At 34.3% G+C, this 20,567-nt stretch overlaps 1 protein-coding gene across 3 annotated transcripts in view; it reads left to right on the top strand.

Moving 5' to 3' along the window:
* The window catches only part of LOC139694334 (uncharacterized protein ZK1073.1), a 382,170-nt gene extending 371,436 nt beyond the window's left edge, over positions 1-10,734 (top strand). For all 3 annotated transcript variants that reach the window (XM_071592833.1, XM_071592834.1, XM_071592835.1), the window contains exons 7-9: positions 5,348-5,463; positions 5,878-6,040; positions 7,982-10,734. In XM_071592833.1, coding sequence (XP_071448934.1) covers positions 5,348-5,463; positions 5,878-6,040; positions 7,982-8,236 — 534 coding nt within the window. In that variant the 3' untranslated portion in view covers positions 8,237-10,734. The remainder of the gene's footprint in view (positions 1-5,347; positions 5,464-5,877; positions 6,041-7,981) is intronic.
* Positions 10,735-20,567: the final 9,833 nt, after the last annotated feature.

Below are 20,567 nucleotides of genomic sequence, written 5' to 3'. Positions count from 1 at the left end.
TCAAATTGAGTCTTTGCTTTCATTGGTTACAATAATTATTTTAATTGGTTGTGTTAGATATCTCAGTGAAGGTCCTAATTCAGTATGACAGTTTGTCTTGCGTTTCAGTTTGTTTTTCTCACATAAAATCATATATTATAATACCTTTTGGAGAGCAACATGATATTCAAAGGCTTTGTTATACAGTGAGGTTGAAGACATTGTATTTATCCTAGTCACTTTGAATAGTTCAAGGCAAGACTCCCCCCCCAGTTAATGTTGTAAGTCAGCAGTTCTTGATGTACGAATTAGGAAGGAGGAGCAACACCCCTTGTCCTCCTTGAGCATACACCACTGGGCATAACCACCGCTGATTAAAGTATACTCTATGCTCTAGGTGTTATCATGACTCCAATTTCTCCTTTGCAAGGATTTTTAGGTTTATTTGATGTTTTGCCCCATGTATATATGGATGTCTCTCATATCTTTCATTAGAAGCCCACTTACCTTGCAATAACATGGACCTTTGCTGGATGAAATTTGCAACAGAGTAGAATTGTATCTATAAATTTTCAATTTCCAATGTACATAAGAATAAGTACTATATCATTTCAAAGGCTAAATGTGAACAATATAAATCTTATTTCATCCATAAATATTAGTTAATGTTGTAATATTGCAATGAGCATGGGTAATTTTTGCCGGTAGATATGATGAAAGTGTCCTTATGTGAAAAAAATAATCTACATTTTAGTTTAAGTCCCAAGTTGATAGCTTCAGTGCAAATAATTTAATTTAGGAGTAAAGGAAATCTCTACAATGAATTCAAAGCTTCCCTTCTGTAACTAAAATTTGACCAATCAGAGGCAAGAACAACCCTTAAAACAGACCTGTGCACATTTTACTATTTCCCAGTCAGTCGTGACCGTCGACAAATTTCAATTTTTTAACTCTACTTGAAGTTTGGGGACCATATTAATTAAGTTCCTTGGAACTTCTCTAAAGAACTTCATGGTGTGGAAGAAGTGACTAAAAATATGGGCTTGTATATGTATATATTATCCACTTTTTATTATTCCTGTTTACTTTTATACCTCCAGTTTCATGATTTCTATGAGTAGAAATGAATTTTTCACTGTGCACATTGTCACTTGCTTTACCTGATTACTGAAAATTGTGGAACCATTTTGTCTGGCATATACAAAGGGCCTATATATGATTAATTTTTTACTGCTCCCTTTCCTATTTCTGGTTGCCTTTAATTACTTGCTTCTAAGGTGATAATATTGTCCAAATCAGAATCAGCACATGTGGTGAATTGGGGTAAAGGCAACCACTTCACTCAGTGGAAAAATTATTGCTTTTGCTGGCAACTGATATTTTTTAATATCTTTTTCACATGTTTTCCTGTGGTTTAGAATTGTAATATGTTAATGAAGCTCAGTAAACATTATTCTATCATAATAATTATCATCTCCGTAAATTTTAAAATGTAATAGGTCAAAGATGAACTGTGAATTTTATTTAAATAGTAATGAATTGAAGTGATTTTAATCATTCAAGATATTAGAAAAACTTATTATATGTTTATTGAATTTGTTTGTAAATGTTAATTTTTATTATTACTATCCAAATATCACTCATGGACTTCTTACCGGCATAAAATTTTTCAGGAGAAAATATATGAAGGAAACAAACACAAAAAATAGAAAATACAAACAATGATATTACTATGTAAACAGGTCATACACTTGAACTGTACATTTGTACTTTCTGGTTGTTCATTTAACATTAATCAACCTTACAAGAATGTCTCATCACCCTGAAAATGTTATCTTTGCTCTTAATAATATGTTTAGGTTCTGTAGATGATATAGATTTTGGACATTGTAATGGGCATTCGGCATTGCTATGGACAATTTTTAGAGGCTGCTATGTACACATACTCTCTAAGACAACATTAGAAATCCAAATTCATATAAACATACTCAATATTGACAGTTTCAGTTTTCTCTAGTTCACTCAAATCAAAAATTTTAAATGACATATTCTGGATATAGGTGATTCTTAAGATTCAACGTGATTTCATTTTGAGTGGAGATGCCTTGTCCCGTGGCATAGTTGATGATGACTTGAACTATCCTGCTTCCATATCCCTTGGACAGAAAAAGTAAATACATACTCTGAAAGAAAAAAATCCTGTGTCTTTAGAAAGGCAAGAGAAAGTAGTGCCCTACACTGAGATTTGTGAAGGGAGTGCAGATTATGGCTTAGAGGTTTGAAACACCTCTCTAAGCAGAGCAGGTAAATGATTCTTATAAAGACACATGAAATTTTTGATGATATGGACCATGGATCATGAGTCTTGAAGTTAGTCAGGCCTAGTTAAAGGTGCATAGGAATTTTCTTGCATAAATTCTGTTAAATGATGAAACTAAACAGTACATATGGTATAAATCAAGAGCTTACTCTGCTGAATATTTTTCTCAGGACAATTGATTGCAACCATTGCTTAAAGTACCAAAAATGTGCAGTTAGTCACCAATCAGGGTGAAAATGTCAGCTGTACCTATGAATGATTATTACTTTAAATGAATTACCTTTTAATATTAATAATCAAAGTATAAAATGCATTTGGATCTTCTGACTAAAATAATAAATTTTGTTTTTTAGATTTTTAATTTAGGGAGTGTTGGATTAAGTGTTCATTATATTTAAAATTTTAAGGTTATAATTTCGTGTGTTCTAATGAAATTATATCATAATGCTCATTTTTATAATTGAATTTTATATGTTAAGGAATCATGAATAAAAGCAATGCAATTCTCATTGATCAAAAAGATATTTTTCTTCAATAACTTTTTAAACAAATTTATTCAGCACAGTGAAAATTTACTATCCATTTTGACATTTTGGAGATAACATGAAATACAAATTAGATACCTACTATAACCAATATGTGTTGGCTCTTTTGTGTAGGCTAGAACTTCTTTTTGTGTATGAATAAATTATTTCCTCTGGCTTTAAACATGTTGCCCTGCCACTTGCTTTTACTAACACACATACCTTTTGAATAATGTTTGATAAATCTCTCTTGGTGTCAGTTTGCCTATTTTTTACAATCATATAACTTTTTTGACCCTCTAGGTTCTTCATCGGAGCAATATTTAGACAAAAGAAAGTTTTTCAGAAAAAGGAAATAATGTGCATGAAAAAAAAGCATATTCTCATGAGCTGGTATAATTTGATTGATTTTATTGTGGTAATTGATTATATATCTTAAGTTGATTATATATCTACAGTCAATATAAGAAATAACTTTAAAAAAGATGAAAAAACATTATTTCTGCCCTTGAAGTAGCATTGTAGTCCAATGAATATGATATTGACCATAGATATAAGTATTTAAAGAAGTGAATTCTATATTCTAGTGAAAATTTGCTTATCATTTGGTTTACAGCAGGATGTTTTGTTGAAATTAATCTTAGTTCATTTCATTATAAATTTTTCTAGGAGAACCAAAATCAAATCTTGAAATTTAAATTTAGTTAATGCTATGATTATTAAATACGTTACAGATAATTAGATCCATGTAAAGTTGATTGTGTACTTGAACTGCTCTCCACATGATACCCTGAAGGGATCAGGATGTCTCTGATAAATTATCATACCACCAGAATTCAAATCTGGTGCCTCAAGGGGGGAAGCCAGTACACTAGGAACCAGATAAAGCCATCAGATTGGAATGGTGGTCATGGTACTAGCTTCCTAACCCAAGGGCCCAGGTTCTAATTCCAGCCGTGGCAGGTCTATCAGTGGAAGAAACCTATAGATCTAAAAAATGGTTTCAAGCTGAAAAGAGATAGTTTCACCTTGTGTTGATGATGCAAATATATATATAACCAATTATGTAAATCATTGAGTGACAGTCAAAATGATTTTTGGATAGTAATGATAATGGCCACTTTCCCTGCGACTTGAATGATGGGTTAATATTTTCAGATCCTGATTAAAGTAAAATAATGCATCACAAAAAGAAATGAACAATAATAATGTATAATGGTTGTAGTAGCAGTGCTGATGGATGTGTAAGTGGCCCTGTACTCTTTCCACAGAGTAAAATGAAGTTAAGGGAAATTGTGACCCTCCTCTTCATTCAAAAATTATGTGCATACATTCTTGCTTCCTAGGAGCTCCCGGGCTCAAATATGAACCACTATTATTCTCCCTTTATCACTTGGTTCTACGGGTGTAGTACCTACCTGTTATATATAAACTCATGGCATTGCAGGTTTTCTGGTATTTACGCTTATTAATTTTTAAAAACAATTTATTTTAGGAGCATCTTTGAATTTAGGCAATCAATTTCTTTGAAAAAATAATGAAAAGGTGATATTTGTATTTAGTTATTCAATACTATAAAGATGACTTTAAAATACCTGTAGTTTATTCATTGTTGTACAACAAATTCCTTGCTACATAGAATGTTTCAAACTAAATATTAAAACTTTGTAAGGCATGTGAGGGGGAAGGAAAGACCAGAATTTTTAAATGATCAATGCATGGAATCCCAGTTGTGTGGTTGGAACTCCTCTGGAATTTTAAGCCATGAGAGAATACCCATGAGTATCAAAAAATGGATGAGGTTCTAAGTAAGCAATGTTTGCTGTTTCTTTGACCTCTTTTACTTGTGCCATGTTTGCTAGTAAGTCGTGGAAAGACTGAGCTAAGTCACCATGAACTGCTTTCTTACAAAATTATATCATGGAAAGTGTTCAGGGTTCTCTCCTAGACTGAAATACATAAAAAGGAGATTGAAAAGGTGACAGTAAACCCTGCTATGGCTGGAATGTCAAATATTCTAGGCTGTAGGAGCTCTCTTTTCTAAGTATCCCTGTTTTTTTACTTGAGTGTTAAAAATGAACATATGCTCTCGCAAACTGTATCATTGTTCAAATTATGAATTTGCTGAGGTTGCACTCTGTTACATGTAAGTGCATACCTGATGATGGACTTGTTAAAGTTAACATTCATATGGAGTAAAGAATTTAATTAAAAAATTTTCAATACTAAGATTGATCAGCAGTACAATTTTCTGAATTATCTGATGTCACCAAGTGCTGTGGTTGCAATAGGAAAACTTTTTAATATTAAATTTGGCCTAAGAATCTTTGCTAATGCACAACAGAAGTTCCTTTTGGTAGCTCCGAAGACTTTAAAATTGTATTTAAAAAAATTAAATAGTGATTACCTGTCTACCAAATTCACTCTGTATGAGTACTTGAAATGATTATTTTGGTGAATTTAACTAAAATTAAATTGTTTATATGATAAAATATTGCTAATTGAGGGGTTATATTTTTTATAGCAACTGGAAAATGATCCAGCAGGAGACAAGGAAAAAGTCATTCAAGAATTCCAGAAAAAATTGCGTTCAACCATCAACAGCCGAAACCTCAAGAGTTTCGTCAATGCTTTTCTAAAGTAAGTGAAATCTATTTTTTACTGTATTACGTAAATAGATTATTAATTCAGGAAATTTCACTTGAATAAGAATTGTTATGGAATATTTTGATAACTTTTGTTTGCTGAAAAAAATGTTGTCTTCAGGCCACATGAAATCAGTGGCTGACTTAATTCAGTTTGGTATGACCCAGAATTTGAAATGGCAAGAATTGGTGAATGGAAATAAGTTGAAAAACTCATCAACTGCTGAGAAATATGCTTCACTGTAAATGCACAATGTATGCACTAATTAAATTACTTGAATTTAAAAAAAAGTTTTAGGATTTTTGAATGTACATTCACATTATTGAGTCACCAAGGACTATGATGCATTTTCTATCATGCACCTGCTCACTTGAAATAGAAATAATACATGTATGTTACCTTCTACAGCCGTAAAGATCTGCCATTGAAGAACTTCAAGACAGACATTCTTCTTGTGACCGGTGCAAATGGCTCATATGCTCAGGCTGTGGAGAAACTTCATCTCACTTTAGACAAAGGAAAAGCTGCCTTACTGAAAATTGATGGAGTTGGTGATGTGATGCGTGAAGCCGTAAGTCATACATTATTGCAGAATTTTTCAAATTAAAAATATTTATTTTACCTTCTTGAATGGGTTAAAATCTTATGTGTAATGTTGAACTGATGACGGTTAATATGTTCTGTATTTCCTTGCCCATAAGATACAAAGCATGCACAATAGGCACATAAGATGCACCCTGATTTTTCAGGTTAGAATTCACAAAAAATACTTGGATCAGACTGGAAAGGATTATAGTATTTTGATATTAATGCTTAATGCAAAGAAAATTGAAAAGATACATTTAAACGTTAGCAGCTACACATGTATTAAAATTTATTCACTGTAAAATCCCAGAATTTTGTTATCACCGCTGCTTAATAATTTTTGCAGTTATCTTCACTGAGGTTGTCACTTCCCTCTTACACAATGCCATCTTTACCTCCATGAAGTACATTGCTAATTTCTTATTTTGAAAAGATATTTTGACTGTCTCACTTTTAACTTTACGCCAGGACTTTTTTAATCACGGACACTTTATTTTGACGTCTGTTTCATTTTTTCCATTGGCTTTGCCATCGCGCCATCAATTGGTACCTAATATTAATTGGATATCATTCTTTGAAAGATTGAAATCATTAGCATGCTTAGGTTCATATAATTTAAATAAATTATGCATTTATTAAATATATATATATATGTTGAAAGTAAACAATTTTCCCTTTTTTAGTTCAAAATTAAGAAAAATTAGCTTTTTTTACATCTAAATGGCCTTAGGTAGATTTTATTTTAGTACAGTTCATATAAATATTACTTATTTGGTTGTTGGTCATTCTGTGGTGATATATCTGAAATTTTACACAATAATTTAAATAGTAAAACAAAGAAAAATATTTGAACTGCTTAGTGTTTTCTCACTGCCTTATTGACCCATTATTTGTAGCATTTTCAAGTTTTGTCCTCTCTAGCCTAATTGCACAACAGTCATCATAGCCACTTTGGTATGTGCAAATTCCATGAAGTCCATGTTTTGGGCCCAAGTGTTTGGAAAAAAACATGAGAAAAAGTTCCATCTGGTCTTTTTTAGGTGCTTAGCAAACAATGATGGATGTGTGAACTAAATAATAAATGGATGTGTGCACTTTCTGAAATAATGTGAGCAAGCAAGCAGAAGGCTGATGGAGATCAGGAAACAGATATGCATTAATGTTCACTCAACTTTGTTGGAAATGAATTTCTTGAATGTTTTCAGAAAACCTTCATTTCAAAGCACACTCTAATACCCTGCTAGTATGATTGGTCTTTTGGTTCTTTTGTGGATCATTGTTGAACATCTGAATTGACTGAGTGAAGTTTAAAGAATTATATATGAAATTGGTAAGATGATGCGCATACTTTAGGGAAAACCTGGTGTGCAGGTTTTGTGTTCGATGGATGATATTTATGAATTATGTAATACATTATAAATTTTAATTAGTATTCTAACATAGTGCATAGTTTTTGGGTCATGCAGCATATTTTATTACTGCCTGAGTTCTTTACGGGTGTCTTGAGAAATGAAATGAATCAATATAAAAAATATTTGTACTCTTTTTCTTGTTCATACCTGCTTACAAAGTTGAGAAAACGATGAAGAATGAATAATGCTGATGACAGCTCGAATATTTGGATCTAAATCATGTACAGCATAAAATTGATCCATTTAAAGCTGATGAAATTTTTATGTTAATATGAATAACTCTCATTAATCACATAAATGAAATCAATGGATTCATTCAAGATGCTAAAACTTTATTGTACTTTCTGCAGCTTTTTCTGTCTGTATTGTTTTTAAATAAACTTGAGTGATTTGTTCAGTTTTTTAGTCAAATAGATGGCACAGCAGGCATGACATACCTGATGTCACTTCTAATTCAAAGAAATAGCATGGAAAGAATGACCAAGAATGATCATCCATCTTTATTCTTCTTACAGCCTGAGAAATTGGCACAGAGCATATTGTTGTACTGCAAGGGTCTGGGCATGCTTACATCTGTGACCATGCCTGGAGTGGAACGCCAGAGGACCTTCTCGAAGGGCTCCCTCGATGGAGACGGCCATCCCACCAGGAAACTGTCGCGGGGCATGAGCATGGAGGAATATGATCGTCCCAACATTCGTCGCCTCTCCATCACTGTCTCTGACCTCCCACCTCTCCCGCCCAGTGTGCCCCCTCCCAAGGGCAACTGAGCAGTACGCAACACAGCTCTAATGTTTTCCTGGCTGCTCTAGTGGCCCAGCAGCTGCCATGCCTTCCTCCTCTGATGCTCCCACGGTGACCAACTTCATTTCTTGTGATCCATGCTCATTGAACCTTTGATGATCTGCAGTGGAACCTTAACTACCTGTCACACAGCTGACTGACCTATTGGCATCAACGTGGCACTCATCAAATGTTATCGGAGGATGTCACCAGCAGTTATTTTGAAAAAAAATGTTTGGTGAAATGACTATTTTTAATCAAAACAAAATATTGTAGCATAACTGAGGAAGAGGATGCACACAATTGAATATGTGTATGATTGCTTGTGATTGTATGGGATCCTCATAGGGGGAATTCCCGGATAAATCTCGTGTAGTGATATTGGCCTCTGACTTGCACTGCCATCAGTCCCTTTTGGCAGCTCTGCCCAGTAGTGGGCTGTGTCTCTATAAGGAAAATTATATTCAAACTCCATCAATGCTAGTGATTGAGCATCATTCTCTTTCTCTCCGAGTTAATTTTTACGCTGCTATTAAGGCATGCCAGTATTGTGTAATTCTAATTATGATCACTGCACTGCAGGATTAATGAGAAGAGTGTTTTGTAAGGATGGCCTTTTCAAAAGATTTCTACATACTGAGTTAGACGAAATATTATTTTCGCTTAGGATCAAATCTAGTTTACTCTAGAAAATTTGATCATTCTCTCCCTCATTTGTAAAAAAAGTATACTTGGGATTGAAATTACATAGTGAAGAGAAAACACTCCATTCAAGTCATAGTATTTCACTGTAATTAACTGGTGATGGTTGAATTTAGAGGATTTGAAAATAAATTGTGGCTTGTTTGAATATCAACCTGTTTTGATATAATAGAAGTGGGTTACATTGAAAATAGAAATTTGAAAAGTACTGTTAAGGAAAAATGTATTCAGTAATTTTTAATGTACAAAATAATATAAAAATGAATAAAGGATAGTTAATGAAAGGGAAAAATGTTTATCTTTTTTTTTAATTCTATAGGAATAACTTTCTCCATTCAGACAAACGCACATAATTTTAAGTCTATTTTCCAATTCATAATGATCAGTTAGTGAAAAAATAACATCAAGTTAAGAGGGAGAATATGGTAATGAAGTTTGGTGAATGCTGATGACTTGAATGGAAATACGTCATTATTGGGAATTTTTTACATAATCTACATAAGTATCATTAATGTGGGATTTTCTTTATGCACTGCTTTAAATATGGAGATAATAAGAAAAGAATACCCTTATGAATAGACATAATGCTTTAAAGCTAGTGAAAAAGTTGAATCTACTATATATTAGGCTTTTAGGCCAAGGAGAATAATATACTGTAATCATAAAAATTATATTGAATCAATAGAGAGTACAAAATGCTTGAGGGAAATTTGTTAAATCTTAAAGAAAGAGGAATCCATGCTGATGTATCTGAAAGAAAGTCTTGAAGACTTCAAATCGGTTTATTTACAAAAGGTGTTCCTCCTGGGGTACACAAAAAATAACCCTTAATCAAGTTACTTGTTATCCACACTACTAAGTTTTTGTAAAGAGCTGCAAAATGTAGGGTGAAGTATTTTTGAAATGATGTAGGCATTCTTGCTGCTTGTATATAGTGTTTGCATTTTCATATGATAGGAGCCAGGAATAGAGTTAGGAATACCAATAATTTTTAACACAAGATTTTTTTAAATCTATTTTGGACAAACATTTTGCTTACCTTTATGATTTTTGAAAAATTCATCAAACAGAAGAAAACTGCAGCAGCGTTAAACTTTGATCAAAATGTGCTTATGGCTTGATGTACCTAAGATCAAACACCAACTTGTAATTATGTTTGGAAAACTTGTGAAACTTGAAACCAAAAGTAACTATACATTTGGAGATAAAGCGTAATCTGGTGGCAGTTAATGCAAATATGTTTCTTTAGGCGCGGTGCATATTTTCAGCTTTTGGATGGGACTTCAGTTATTTGCTTATTATTATTTATGTAACTATAGGTTGTATTAGAGATAAAAGAGTTGATAGGAAAGAAAGTTTAGGTCATTCATAGTTTTGTTAGTCTTGTTGAACTGGTAGTAGTTCTTGGAGTTCATTCTTCTTTGATTATTCCTAAAGACATCTACATGAACTGGATCTCCACTCTTTGTTAAGAGATTTCAGTTCAAAGAAATATGGAATGAGTTATTACTGGGTATCTTTGAAATGCTTTGAAAATATTGAGTAATTTTTTAGATTTTGTATATAAAATAACATACACTGCAAGTATTTTTTGTGATTGTTAAATGACTGTAGTTGTACATATAAAACCATTCCACTCACAAAAGCAGTGTAGAGTTGAGAGGATAATCCTACATAATCCAGAAAAGCTAGTAATGACTTGTTGATTGAGCTCTGTAAAGGTTCAGTTCTAAAAACAATATCGAAAGATTTCAAATTGACTCAATAAAAAATTTCAAGGAAACTGTATGCATTTTATTGAGATAAATTTAGACTAAAGAAAGTGTAAAGGTCAATGCCAACAGGAGTATTTTTCTGATGAACACTGGTTACAACATATTGAGAAAACTCTTTCTTTAAGAGCTAATTCAAAGGGGGGCAGATTTGATGGGATAACTGAAATTACTCCTTTTCAATGTGATCATCTACTGCACTGGATAGATGATTAATAATTGCTTCCTATGCAAAGTGTAATTCAAATTTACTGCAAGCACACCTTTTTATTTTAGCTAAAGTTGTTTGGCTATAAGAATAATTAAGTATGTATTATTACAAATTAAAAAATAAAACTGACCTGTAAAAATAAACCTGTATGTAGCTATGATCCATTTAAATAGAAACTCATGTGTGATCTAAGTCCCCTGTGTTGGTTCTCTGGGGAGAATAAGAAGGTGGAGCACAAAATCTCAGTAAGAATGGAAATATTTAATGCAATATTATAATGGAATCTCATATTATAAATTAAAAATACAGTGAATTTCTCTTTGAGATTTGGAGTTCAGTTTAGGAAAAAGCATACATAATACTATATTTTCAGAGTATAATGTGTAATAATGAATATTGCTAATTATTCTAATTTCTCCTCTAAATAAAGAGGGTCCTCATTGTCTACCAAAGATTAGGAGATTGCTCTGGTTGGCTCAGCACAATACTTAATTTTCATGTGCATAGATGTGACTTGATTTTTCATTTAAGTTCATGTGTTTTTTAATCCAGGAGACAAAGCATTACTTTTGATATCATGAAACTTAAATTTTCTGTGAATTTATGTATTGAGGATTCCACATGCCTCTTTGCATGTCATGGGGATCATATAGACAACAGAGACCCATGAATATTTTCGCTAAAAATGATAATGAAAGATGATGCACATGTGGTTAATTTGTTCATCCCAATTTATAGTTATAACCTTTCCTAACTTGAAATTCTGATTGATAGTTGCAAACTTGGGGGCAACTTTGTGGGTCTTGGGAATTTCTGAGCTTCCTCAATGTTACTTTCAGAGTACCAAGCCCTTCCAATTATTGTCTTCACCAACCCGTGCATTTTTAAGGTTATTTGAGGCAACCATGCTAACAATGGATTATTCCCTTGATAGTTCCATTAGTCTTCACTCTCAACACTGTGCCACTAATACTATTTGATTGCAGAGAAGAAGGGTCTATTTTCTACTGATAGGAAAGGAACCTCCCCCTCATAACAGGGCTCACTTTGAGGGCAAGGGTTGGCCTGTTCCAAGGATCAGAAAAGAGAATAAAGGAGATACTCTCTATTTGGTTGAATGACAAGAATCGACTAACCTTGAGCAGCAGGGTGCATAGCACAAGGAGTCAGGTCTGGGGAATGATCTGCTGTGATCAGTGCATGGTGTCAGCATCATTTGATGTCACTATTTTTCAGTTGGGGTGTTATAACCATACACCATGAACATATGTAGTTATCATCAATCCAAAGGTCAATTTAATAGATGGGGGTAGTGCATACCCAGTGCAAAGCATACCATCGTGTGAAATTCATACATCATACTACTCTGTAAAATAAATACATGAACTGGGGCCATAAAAACTTTATTTTACAAAATTTAGTCTGCATCAATTTTGTCCCCTTCAAAGTACCTCCATTAGTTGCTATGCACATATTCCATCTTCTTTTCCGCTGTTTAAAGCACCCTTGGGAGTCCTCGGCAGTTAGGCTTTTTAGTTTTCTCGTCATTTCTTGCTTTATTGTGACCACGTCTTCCCAGTGATGTCCCCTCATCATATTTTGACATATTGGGAATAGGAAAAATCTTGGGCAGGGGGCAAGATCTGGTGAATAAGGAGGATGATCAAAGATCATGATTGAATTTTTTGCCAGAAACTGGCAAACTGGCAATTCAGCTTGGTCATGATTTTTGCACACATTTTTTTTAAACACAAATTTTCTTGTTGGCCATGTTTAAAATGCTTAATCCACATGAAACCGGATGTTTTCTTCAGAGCATTATCACCGTAGACAGCAGTCAAGAGTAATTTCTTGATAATTTTTACTGCACTTCACCAAACAAACTTGATTTTTGATTCGTTGCTCCATGATTACGTCAATTTCCATTATCGATGAACAGTTAAAACAAGATTAAGAAGTTACTTTTGTGGCATCTCCCACAGTTTCTTTGGAAGTTAAAACAAGGACAACAGAAACTAACATAACTGGCACCATACGCACAGCTTGGTGATCCTCTAAGCACAAATGGCTCATTGGGTTTCAGGCAACTAGCGCCACTAGTGGGCGGGGCTATAGTCTGCGTCATGGCCGCCAGATTGCACCAGTTTACACATTTACTGCACAGACCATGTACGTCAGGCCAGATCCTTTCCCTGTGCCACCTATAGTTTCCCAGGAAGTTCTGGTACCTTAAAAATAACACAGCTTGGGTGAAGCTGAGGCATATTCAGGAAATGAACCTGCACCGTCCAGTCAGTAGTCTAATGCTAGACCTGGACTACCACCTCCAATGGTGTGCTGTTAAAGGATCTTTTTCACCTGGACTTGCTGCCTGAAAGGAGTGTGAAGGCTTTTGCTATGGAAATATTGGCACATAGTTCAAATTCATGACTTGAATAGTGGCCTCGTTGTGTTTCTGAGAAATCTCTTGTATAATATTTTTCTTTCGTGAACAAAAAATAATTCGCTCCATTTGAAATCATTCTTCATAACTTTTGTACTTCTTATTTTAAATAGTGAGGCATTTATCCCAGCTGTAAGTGGTGGAAAAAATGCTGTATTAAATGATCCTAATCCTTTGAATCAGCCATGATATTGTTATTTCATCATATCAACCAATTATAACTAAGTGACATAAATAGTTATTTGAAAAGAATTCTTCATTTTGTGCAATATGCTAGGTTACATGTATGGAAAGTTATATGTATGGAAGTAATGAATGTTGAGAGAATATCTGCCATCTCTATTACTGTGCCTTCATGAATTAGTCACAAAATTATGTTTAAAATTCTAAACAGTCTAACAAGTTATCCTACATGACAGTATTTCTCAGAAGCAGCATGGACCATCCATCAAATAGATGGCACGGAAGCCTTAACGTCAATTTGAAAAAGTGTCCTGCATTCACAACATTCAAAGGCCCTGAAGAATGTAACCTATAAGTAACACATAGTACTATTATGCATTACATTAGTAAGCTCATCAAAATATCACCCTTTGGTGTCCACGTGTTAAAGAATGCTGAAGAGGGTAAACAAATTAAATGAAGAACACGATGTATATTTCAACTGTTCTTTCTCACTAGTTTCAATGGTTAGGCGTCTTCATCAGATACTACTTCATCAAGTTGTGGTCCATTTATGTAACATTCATTAGGGAGAGGGGGATGGGTGAGAGAGGGGTGGAAGGAAAAGAAAAGAAGTGGAGTTGCAATTGGCGTGGATTGGAAGGGGGAGAGGGGTGTTAAGCATCGGGAAAGGTGATTGGTGGGTTCAAAGTGGGGGGGAGGGTTTGTTGGGTCTTTCTGTGAAGGAAAGGGATACTTCCAGGGGAGAGGTATTCAAGCAATAAATCGTTGACCAAAAGACCCGTTTTTAAATTCTTTCTGATTTCCAGCTCTTCCCATTTGTCCATCCTCATTCCTTTGTCCATCTGGTGTTTGAGTTCTGGGTTGAAATCACTCCCATGATTTTCTTCCCATAGATGCTGGGCAAGTGAGATTGCTTGAGGTTACAATTTCTAAAGCAGCATTTATGCTCCTCCGCCCCTGTGTTTAATGATCTCCCCGTTTGGCCTATGTAAATAACCCTACAGTCCTTACAAGTTATCTTTACAGTGGAAATATACATTGTGTTCTTCATTTAATGAACATGAACTCCCACAAAGTTGAGCCTGGAACAATTGAATACAGGGTAAAAAAAGTTTAGCTGAATGGCAGCCAGGATATGCTACGCAGCTATGAATATGATGACACATTTCTAGTGCCTCCTGCGTTAACTTTCCATTGTCTTGTGTTGCCAGTTAGGTAATTTGTAACTTCTATTTATTAACAAAGCTGTTAGCTGCAAAATTTTGGACTGGTAAATTTTTCATTAAAAACAGTTGGGTGTATCTGCTAGGAAGTAGAGGCTATGGAACTGCTTCTATTTAGCATCAAAAGGGATACTTTCACCTTTGAAGGGTTCTCAAACTGAAGAAAAAAGCTCTTGAGAAATTTCAGGCCCATGATAATAACTACACAAACCATGGTATACAAGGTTCTTCCTGAAGTCACACTTTGGAGTATCCAGAGACATCACCTCAATTCCAACTCCAACCAGCTGTACAGTAAGTAGCTTAATGCTCTACCCTCTAATCTAATATGCAATAGTTCTGGATAATGTGTCATAAAAACTCAAGTAAGTAATTACATGAAAAATATATCTCTCCTGTAGCCTGACCTTTGCTTCTAAAAATTGATGAAAGTAATGTTGAGACTTCAAATTCTATAATCAACCAGTATGGAATAAAAATATCTGGTCTTCAAAGCGAATTATACATAAGCAACATTATTGTTGCATGTTGCATTAAGAATGGATTGCCTAAGACTTTAAATTGAAAGGAATAAATCTGTCAGAGATATACAACAGTAAATAGAAAACTCTTTAAGGGTAGGGGGACACTTTCATATTCATGGTGTGTATAAGAAGTATCAGAAAAATTTTGTTTCAGATATTGCTACAATGCCTCAAAATTCTTCAAAGTACATCCCTTGAGCATTGATACATTTTTGCCAGCTGCTCTTCCACAACTCGAAGGCTCCCTGGTAGGCAGATTCCAGAAGGTCTTAAATGGTTTGCGTGCAAGCTTCATTGATGGCACTTAGGTGAGGCATGGTGGTGTCCAAAGAGGGAGAATATCACTTTTGGGAATAGGAAATAGTCAGCTTGTTCCAAGTTGGGACTTTAAGGGAGTTGGGGAATCCTCACGATACAGTTGCCGAAGGTCTTTTCATGCAGACACTCATCTCTGCTCTTGGTAATCCGTCAAGACCTTTGGGACGAGTTTAACACAGATATTTTGCACCACCAAAATTTCAGTGATAATGGTGTGCACTGTCATCTTATAAAAGCCAATATGATCTGTGATCTTGCGCACCCTTAACCGACGGTCTGAATTGAGCACTTCACTCACACATCAGGAAAAAACTGTTACCTATACTTTTTATAGAAACCTTCTATGAACAAAATTAATTGTATAACAATATTCCTATAGATAATTTTGAATGTGCTAATTTGTAATGAACCCTTTAGTGGATAATTTTATGCTAAGGAGAGAGTAGATATTAAAAATTCATTTAGGGTATGCAAGCTATATTTGCTTTGAATATTACTCAAGCCAAATATGTTCCCCTAAGGTGGGGGAAGAATGGAGATTTGAAAAATAGCTCAACAGCAGCACTTCAGCCATTTGTGAGCAATGCTTATTAGCAATTCCTTCTGCAACAATTTGTCTATCATATGAAACAATTCCAATGGATTCTTTGTTGATTATTTTCATTTCTGCTTCTATTGATATGAATATTTTCATTTCTGCTTCTATTGATATGAATATGGCTTATCAATAAAACACTCATGCTGGATTAGTCATCCCTTTTGGTCAGTCTAAGAAGTCATTTCAAGCCACCCACATATCCTTGAATCCATTTTATTTTTCTCCTATGCACTATAGTGTTTTCTAAGGTAGTATACCATTTAAAGTAGTTTTTTGGATGGGCTCAGACTAACTGCTACTATATTTCTAAGCCTTACCTAACACATCACAATGTAACGTCCTTCAATACAATAAAAATTTAATAAATGTTGTATATTATCTGCTATTATTATTTTCCTCACCCTATCTCTCGTGCTTAACATTTTTCTCTCTATTAGTCTTCAACTTTCCATCACCAAGCAAAACACTGTGCATCCACTTTTATTGCCTCCTTAGGATATCTACCAGGAAATGCCCAGTACTTTGTTTGTTTCCATTCCATCTGTTTTACTTTTTCAGCCTTCTTCACACTCACACCTTAAAAAGGCTCAAATTTATGCCAACCATCTTCCTTCAGAAGCTAAGTTTCATTCCCCCACAAAACATCCTCCAAATCAAAGTTTTCACTTCCTTAAAATCCTTACTCAACATCTCCATCATTAACTCCCAGATTCATATGAAAGCTTCTTTGGGAAACTAATTTCTTCTTCTCATGTTCCAACCAATTTGACTAACCTGGTTCAAAACACATCCAAGGTAGATTAAACATTTAACCTGTTTCTATTTGTAGCCTCTATGTTTGATATTTAACTCAGTCTTCCTCTTCCTTGAAAATCTCATAATTTAATTTAAATTATATACACTCATTTAATACCAATCTCACTGATTTTCTAACCCTCAACAAAGATTGCTTTCTTTGGCTGACTGGCTAATAAAAGCTTGATCATTCTCTTTATTTATTCTATTGGTTCCCTGATTTCTTTCATTAATGTCTGCATCTCCTACCATGCCTATTTTACCATTTCCTCCACGTATGCAATGAAAAACACAGGTGCTAATAGATACTCCTACCTTTCCCATCTTTCTGACATTGCCCATCCTGATCCTTTATCTGCCACAAGAACCTGAGCAGTCTGAAACATATACATGTTTGGATATGTCTCCTACCCCTCCATTCTGCTCCTATCTTCTGTAACACATTTATTTATTCTACCCAATTTGCTCTACCAAATACCTTCTCAAAATCACTAAGCAAGCACATATAAAATGGTTGTATTCTATATTTATTTATATCAGTTAACTCATTACTGCCATGCCATAATCCTCCTTTTATAACATACCTCTCCTCTTCTTGGAACCAAATTGGTTATCCCCTAAGTAATCATTTATCTTCTCCCCACCTTTATAATGATTATTCTCAGTACTTACTACCTAAGCTGTATGTAAACTCATGATCATTGTTCAACAGTCCTCACTTATGGCAGCCATTCGCTTTTTTTAGATGAGAACTAATACTGATTTGATAATGTCTTTTGGCCCAATTCTTCCCTCTTATGTGCTTTGAATCTGCCCATAAAAACCATTCCTTCTGCATTTTCCTAAATTCTTATGCATATCTATAAGGATGTTATCTATCCACATGGCCTTACTTCCTTTTATTTCTCTCAATGCTATTTCTATCTCCCAGTCAAGTATACCTGGTTGTAAGATATTTTCTGCATTTATATTATATTTAAAACTACACTTTTCAACCCATAGGTCAGTTTGAAACAAAAGAGTAGAGCTCATCTAGTACTTATCCCATGGGGATGTGAAATTGACACATATCAGTTCCTTTCCCTGTGCCATCTATAGTTTCCCAGGAAGATTGGTACCCAAAAAATCACACAGCCTGGGTGAAGCTGAGAGTGCCCAGGAGCATCCCTGGGAGTTGAAACTAGGCCCTCCATGGATTATCACATTCCTCATATTCTAAATCTATGTGTGTGTGTGTGTGTATATATGTATATATATATATATAAAATTTTATATATATATATATATATATAATTATATATATAATTTTATATATATATATATATATATATATATATATATATATATATATATATATATATATATATATATAGTATATATATATATATAATTTTATATATATAATTTATTGTTGCCATTATTATTGCTGGCCTAATGCACATCAGTAACATACCAGCTCCTCTATTAATTCTGTCCATCTCTCTTAAATCTTTTATGGATAATTAATAATTTTCCTGTCATTAGTTTATTATTGTGCATGGATTTTCCCTTCTTACTTCCTGATGGTGCTTTCACTTTCTTGTACTACTCATCCATTTCACTATTCCCCTGTAAACTCTCCATATCCTTGCACTGCACCTTCCATCATACTTCTTCTGCGCTATTAGTTTCTAGCCATAGTTTAATACTTATATATTTGCTTCTTTGCCTACCTAATTCTGTGTTTGCATTCTTCTATTTCCTTCTCTTATCTATTTTCCTGATAATCTCATCTGTAATGCATGATTTCTGGCCATTTTCATCTTTTTATTCTTGAACTTTCTTTTGCAGCTTTAAATATCAATTTTTTGAGAGGCTAAAAATACGAAGGATAGCCCATAGCAAAATTGATGAAGAACATTGTGGAATTCAAGATCTCATATGCATTTCATTTACTTACAAATGAAAGCAAACAATTAAAAATGCCTTATTATTGCACCTCATTTATTGCTATTCAATTTAAGTAACTTGCTAGTAAAACCAAAGTGTGGTTTCTGTCAGCATGGTTTTATTACTTCGCAAAAATATCTTGGTATTAACAAAATTTTGAGATCACAATATATTGCATAAAGACAGGCCCCTATGCAATCTTACTCCCATATCATTTCACTCTCACAAATTTATTCTTGCTCCGTTTTCAACGGCACCATGGCTATAACGATGGATGGATGGATGGTAAATTTTCCACCAAAGGCTCTTTTTAATAATTATTAGTCCCGAGAACTAGGGCAACTATATTCTTTCTCCAATTCCCTTTGTAAGATTTCACACATTTTTATCTCCGTCTTGTAGCACGATTTCATATTTATTTATCATTTGATTAATTTTAGTGTTTCACTTCCCTTAAAAGCCTTTAAAATTTTGCACCAAATCATTTGAGGAACTATATGGAGATGAGTGCAGAGCGATTTGTGGGTTGTCAATTTAAACGCTGAAAAATATGGACTACGCATGAAGCAAAGACGACGGCAACGTTGTTGAAAGTATGTCAGAGTGTTAGCTGGTGACTGATGGCCTTGGACGACAAGCAAACAAAGCGCTCCGCCCTCCGGTCTCACGTTGATCCATAAGCGCTATAGGGGCTCTGGAAGGAGAGGAGTGGTCAATTCAAATTCACCGGGGACTACCAAGAAAGGCAAAGAGACGGAAAGGAGGGATTTGTAATCACATTAAAATGTGCACCCTCTTTTTCGGTTCTACAATCTGAGAAAAATGTCCTTGTGGTACATGAATTTATGTTATCAAATTTTGTCTACGTATTTCACTTCCTCTTCAACGGATTAAGCTCAACAACTTCATGGGATTTGATCGAAATCATTCCGATAATCCCGTTATTCTCACCAACTCGAGGCATATGTTTTCAGAAACCATTCATATTTGTATTTTAACCCCTTCCCATTTTCTTGTTGTGTTACACATTGGAACTTAAAGCAAATACATGAAAATTAGGGATACTTGTAGCGTTGGCTAAAGCAGTATGGGACCATTTCGGGCGGTAGCCGCTTACGTAAGTGCGGATTAACGCAAGTCGCCTCGACTTACGTAAAGCCTCTCTCGTAACTTGGTGACTAACGGTACTCGGGTATATCTGAGTGAAACATTGAATGGGTGTTTAAAGTTCATTTGGTGAAGGCATGCTTGGTTCTAGACTTCATTGAGAGAATGAATTGATGAAGGAAAAGCATAGTCTTTCAATTCCTTGTTTAGTTCATGCGAATGAAAACAGAAATTATTAACAAAAAATGAGTAAATGTTTTGCCGAGTGTGAAGAAAATAGGATGCATGTCCAAAAATGTTCAGTGTCGGTGAAAAAGGTATTGAGTTTAGTTCATTTAAACTTAGATATTTCATCTCCAATGAGTTTTACTCTCTCATGTACTTTATGCAATGATGCCTGCCAATGTCAAATGCGTTTGTTGCAATGCCTTTTGTTGTAAAAGAAATGCGCTCAAAATTAAGGACAAGGATTAAATTAGCTTACTTTTGCACGTTCAGAAATTTTAGGGG

Source organism: Hetaerina americana, unplaced genomic scaffold, assembly GCF_022747635.1.
Source record: "Hetaerina americana unplaced genomic scaffold, ioHetAmer1.1.p SCAF_5, whole genome shotgun sequence".
Classification (NCBI taxonomy): Eukaryota; Metazoa; Arthropoda; class Insecta; order Odonata; family Calopterygidae; genus Hetaerina; species Hetaerina americana.
The sequence above is the reverse complement of the archived record's forward strand: the minus strand, read 5'-3'. Positions and strand labels throughout refer to the sequence as shown.